Genomic DNA, 6,000 nt, shown 5'->3' with positions numbered 1-6,000 from the left:
CATAAAAACAAAAGAACTGGCTTACAAAACATATGTCAGACCAAAAATAGCATACTGTAGTTGTCTGGGACCCCTGGCAGAAACAACAAATACATAAAATTGAAATGGTTCAGAGAAGAGCTGCCAGGTATACACTTAATTAAAATTCAACATCAATTAGTTTCCATCGGCCAGTCAATAAATACCTAATACCATCAAAAGAACATAAATTCATACACCCATTCTCTCCCGCAAATTATCATTTATATTCATTTTTTTCCTAGAACAGTAAGGTTGTGGAATTCTTTATCATGATGCCAAGTAGCCTGTAGCCCAGACTTTGAAGCATTTAAGTCTGGTGCAAAACCACATATGTATTGCTAAATCAAATCATGTTTTTATCTATTTACTAAAAAAAAAAATGTTTTTGAAATAATTGTAAATATGTTAAGATTTTAATTTGTTTCTCTATTATGTGCCTTCTTGTAATCTTCAACATATTGAAGTTAAGAAGTATTAAGTAGATGTAGATGTAGAAGTGGAGGTGTGTCTATATTGGGAGAAGAAAAAGATATACAGATACAGACCATCCATCATCGTTACTCTCCCCTATCTTCAATCCTCTTTTCTTTCATTTTTTTTCTTTTTTCAAACTGTTTCATCTCTTCGGAGTTACAGTAGTCTTACTAAAACAACAAGCCTTGGTTATACAAAAGTAATGAAAGATACAGCAGTTCTGGAAGTTCTATAAACTGTGTAAGCTATAAATTTAAGATCTTTCATTTTTTCCCTGTTTGATGACGTTCTACAAATTGAAACTGAAAGTGAAAATAAATCACTCTGTCCGAGTGGTCTCGAGAAGTGTGCAAGTTTATACACCTATCTTCAAAACAGGAATGCATATAACCAACATACACAAGAAGATGTACTTATCTTGATTACCAGCTGAGTGAGGTAGGGACCAATCACTCAAATCGGATATTATTACAGGGTGCAACTTTTTACCCCAATATAGAGTTGGGGTGGGGGTGGGTGGGGGTAACATGAATGACCGAATAACACTGTTAATATCCGAATTACACTTGTAATGACTAAATAACACTAGAAATTTTAATATTAGCACCGATATATGATATTGGTGACTTTTAAACATTGATTATTAAATAATAGTATATTATCGATGTATTTTATAATGTAATAATGATTTACAGAAAGCAGATGAGTTCATAAAGAACTTGTTAAATTTAGTGTGTACATCCAACATCCAACATGGTGACCGCGGAAATCACAATGGCCGCCATGTTGGAAGAACACACTAAATTCAAAATGATCTTTATGAACTTATTTGCTTTCTGTAAATCATTTTAAGTTATTAAATATTTGAATTGGCCAAAAATCATTGTTCCTTCTTCTGTCCTTTGTGGTTAGTGCTGAAAATCTGCTGGTCCTCACTTTTAATTCTATTGAAAAATACTAAAATTGTGTTGGTCCTATTCAAAATTTTGGTGGTAAAATCCTGAGGACCACCACTTTTGGAGAACTCTGCCGGCGAATATGTGCACCCCACTCTACACACACATACCCCAAAAAACAGTTTCCTCGTATTCAGTGTTCTCCCCAGGATTTTGGGATAGCACCAGGGTAACGCGTGTCGAAATGATTTGTACAATATGTCGTGTCGCGTTGCATAGCTTATTTTTTCTTCTTGTTAGTTTTTGTGCCATTACCTTTTTGTCTTTTGTTTTGTTTACTGTGTTATGTAGACTTTGGGTAAAAAAAAAATACTGGTAAAAAAAAGTAAATCAAACAGTTTGTATACTTTAATATCTTTTAAGAATAAATAACAGAAAGCACTTTTAGTCTCTAACTAGTCACTTTTTATACTTTGATCAAGCCAATTTTGTCCTTATACTTGTATAGTTACACTACACATTCCCCATTTTTGTTAGATTACACCATAACAATTAACGTTAAACAAGATTAAATTTTAATGTAGAACCGTTAGTAAATTAAATACTATTTTCCATAGCTTTAGACATGATTCTTTTAGACATCAATAAAATTATTATTAAAATCATTATTGTGTTATTTCATGATGGACATGAAAAGTATACTTATATTATCTATGTGGACTCTTGTGACAGGTTGTCATGTCTAGCTGAGTTCCAATCATTGTAAATTTATTTTGTAAAAGTTAATCATTAAACTTCTTTAATACTCTTCAGCTATATATATATGAAATGGATGCTTTCAACAACATACAGTCCTAACTCAGTCAGTAGATATACTACCTATTTAATATAATATGTTTGTGCTTTAATAAAAGTATGATTGTCAAAAATAATTTGCAATATATTTTTGTTGGTATATTCAAAGAAAGTTTTTATCCTTGAGGTAACATCCTTATATAATTTTGCATTCAATTTGTACTTTATTTCTATTTCAAATGATGGATAATATTTTAGGAGCACATTGTTGTAATAAACTAAATCAGGGGAAGTAACTCAAATTTTAAAAATACGCAAATCATTTATGACCAAAGGCTGGAGTAATATTTATTAACAAATGTCTGCTTGTCCCTCAAAAGTCTCATAAGTCTGTGATCATTAAGTTATGATCTCTTAATTAATTAAAACACAAGAATCATGTACATCGATTAAATCCAATCATCAAGGTTAACCTCAAAAGGTAAATCGATCACGTGGTGTAAACAATCTTCTTGTCAGAACTGGATTGAACTGGTTTGAACTGGTCAATTTTCATCTGAAATGTTATACCCCACGGAAAGGTTTACCGTTATATGATTTTTTTTACCGATAATTTTAGCACCACGGTGAAAAATTATACATCGCGGCAAGACCGATACCACCACGGTAGAAAATTATACATCGCGGGCCCGTGGTCCTTTAAGGGCATGGGGAGAACACTGTCGTATTTTTATTGAATATTCATGTTATTTTAAGCATTTTAATGTTATTTTTTAAAAGACATCAAACTTAAAATGTAATTTAACAAATATATTTAATTTTGAATAACTTTGAAATTTATTTTTAGCTCCTTCATATTTAAGATTTGTTCAATAAAATTTGCGTTTTCTGAAATAAAAATTGAAAAATTAAATTTTTCGCCAATTTTAAAATATTTTACTGAAATTTTGAATTATTTGTCTGGAATAAATTTAGAAAATTTTCTCCTACATTTGTCCTAAATCATGTAAATGAAATAAGATATTTTAATTTTCTACAAAAGTTTGACCTAAACGATACCATTATAAGACATGGTAATTTCACCAACTGTAAGTGGCAAGCTACATGTACATGTATATCAGTTTATATTTTTCTGTCTTCTTTTTTTTGGCTTCATCTTGGGAAATGGATAGTTTCCATTCCAGACAGAAAAGACGCAAACAAAAAATAATTAAAATATTTATCTATATACCGGTAATAAAAATAGACAAAAGCTTTTAATTTCATATGGAATGGACAGAGGGAACAATTTTTGCTGATGGGTTTATTCAAAAGATTTCCTGTTTTGTTAAAATTAGGTAAAGCTTGCCTCATGATTTTTAGGACCGTAAAAATTTTTGTGGTGTTACATTTGTATATTGGTATCACGTCGTCTTCGTCGTTGCCTGAAGACACTTGGTTTCCCGACAATAACTTCAGTTTAAGTGAATGGATCTCTTTAATTTAAACACAAATTTTGAAACCACAAAAGAAAGTTTGGAATTGATTTTGGAGGTTATATGGTGCCAACAGTTTAGGAAAATTAGGACCCAAAAGGGTCAAAATAAGCACTTTTCTAGTTTCCAGACAAAAAATTGTGTGTTAGTTTATGGATCTTCTAAAATTGTACCACAAGGTTCCATATGACAAAGGGAAGGCTGGGATTGAGTTTAAGGGTAATTGTTTCCAGACAATTACTTGAGGTCAAGTGAATGGATCTCTCTGAAATTCTACAGCAAGGTATCATACCTCAAAGGGAAAGCTGGGATTGAGTTTGTGGGTAATAACTGGAAAGGGGGGGGGGGGGTTAAGTAAAAATGGGGGTTCAACCTTTGGGGGTGGGTGGGTAGGGGAGGTAAATTTTTTTCATATTTTTATTTTTTTCTTAAAATTTTCCATTTTTCCATTGATTTATAATTCTTATTTGTATATTGAAGTAAAAAATACTGATATGGCAGAAGATACACCAAATATGATGTGTAAATTATTAAGTAAAGTATTGTGCAATAGCATTGTATATTAAAGTAAAAAATACTGATATGGCAGAAGTTACACACCAAATATGATGTGTAAATTATTAAGGACAGTATTGTGCAATAGCAGGAAATCTCCAATTGCATAGTATTGCACTATAGCACAGTATTGTGCATTAGCCAGAAATCTTCAATTGCACAGTATTTCACTATAGCACAGTTTTGTGCATTAGCAAGAAATCTTCTATTGCACAGTATTGCGCAATAACAAGAAATTTTCAAAACACACTATTGACAATATTGTGCAATAGCACATCTTCAATTACACAGTATTGTGCAATAGCAGGAAAATCTTCAATTGAAAATTAATACAAATATTTCAACCCGTTTCAATTTTTTAAGATATTTCACCACATTTATTTTGTGTCATAAACCTATATTATATCAAAAATTTGATCACAATCCAAATTCAGACAGTATCAAGCTTGAATATTGTGTCCAAACATGCACCAACTGTTCAGGGTTTGACCAGGACGACTGCAGATGTATAAGGCTGCGCTCAGCGAAGCATTTTATTATATCAGTGCAATGGATTTTTTCTCTCAGATAAATGGATACTAAAGAAATAAAGACTGCATTGAAAAATGCTAGAGAGTGTATCAGAGAAAAGCAATTTAAAGAAGCCCTCAAACATTGCAAGGTAGGAATTATAACTTTATCCTCATATCATGCATATTGAAAGTATATATCATGTTTGTTTACATATTAGAGCTAGGTTTATTTTTTTGGGGAAAGACGGCTTGAAGCCGTCAATCCCCTATGGGGTTGACCAGAGTGACATTCCCTCACATCATTCATTTTGTTTTTATAGTGTGGAAACCCCCCCCAACAAATCTTACTGAGATTGGTGAGAAGGAAACACACAAATGAATAGATTGACTTTAAACACTTTTTTACACATTTCCCTTCTGTTTCTCGCGAAATTATCGTATCTAGAGCTCTCCTTTACACTATTTACGTTTCTTTTACAATCTGGAAAAATCATACTGACGAGATATTCTAAATATATCCAACCTACATTATATTTTATAGTGACGTCATTGTTGGGATGCCACACTACGCAGAAGCAGGGATATCCTTCACTGGTTATTTAAATCATTCTCAAAGATCGTGCACTTTTTATTAAAAAATGGTATTTGTTAAATTTAAACATAATTATGTTTGCTGTAGATGATTCAAACATCAACGTGCAATACTTTGATTTGTAGGTCAACAACTTTCAAAGTAAGCAAAGTCCGTGGGGATACATGAGATTGGGGGAGAGAAACGTTTTTTTTCTTTTTTTTCTGTAAAACTCTGTTTTAAAATCTTCCTCCAATTCAGGAGCACCTCAATTGATGAGTAATTATCCACTAAAATAAACACTTCTAAATGTGACATTTAGCATATGATTAGTAGTCTTTCATTAAAACTAAATTTTGTGTACCAACATAATCATTGCAATGGTAACAGAAAAAAAAATAATTACAAATTTTGTAGTTTAAACCTATTTATTCATGAGATTTACAAATATTTCAAAATGTAGGATTTGGAAACAAGCTTCACACTGTTTACATCAATCATATTGTTTTTTATTAGTACCTGTATCCCTGTGATGAGAGTTGTAACTGGGAACTTTATCAATTGAAATTTAAAACTGAATAGATTTTTCAGTCCTAACTTTCTTAAGAAAAAATTAAAAAAATTTACTGTCACAAAAAATGGAAAATGGCCCTTGCCTGCAGTTCAGTTGTACACTATTAAGATTTCAAAAAATATTGTAG

At 31.5% G+C, this 6,000-nt stretch overlaps 1 protein-coding gene across 2 annotated transcripts in view; it reads left to right on the top strand.

The window, feature by feature from the left end:
- The first annotated feature begins 582 nt into the window (after positions 1-582).
- Positions 583-6,000, top strand: part of LOC143073083 (tetratricopeptide repeat protein 37-like) — a 38,370-nt gene continuing 32,952 nt past the window's right edge. Inside the window, exons 1-2 of one of the 2 annotated variants that reach the window (XM_076248352.1) lie at positions 583-735; positions 4,784-4,877. In XM_076248352.1, coding sequence (XP_076104467.1) covers positions 4,788-4,877 — 90 coding nt within the window. In that variant the 5' untranslated portion in view covers positions 583-735; positions 4,784-4,787. Of the gene's footprint in view, positions 736-800; positions 934-4,783; positions 4,878-6,000 lie in introns of those variants that run through there. The other variant, XM_076248353.1, reaches the window with a different exon arrangement.

The sequence above is a fragment of the Mytilus galloprovincialis genome, chromosome 4 (genome assembly GCF_965363235.1).
Source record: "Mytilus galloprovincialis chromosome 4, xbMytGall1.hap1.1, whole genome shotgun sequence".
Taxonomy (NCBI): Eukaryota; Metazoa; Mollusca; class Bivalvia; order Mytilida; family Mytilidae; genus Mytilus; species Mytilus galloprovincialis.
The sequence above is the reverse complement of the archived record's forward strand: the minus strand, read 5'-3'. Positions and strand labels throughout refer to the sequence as shown.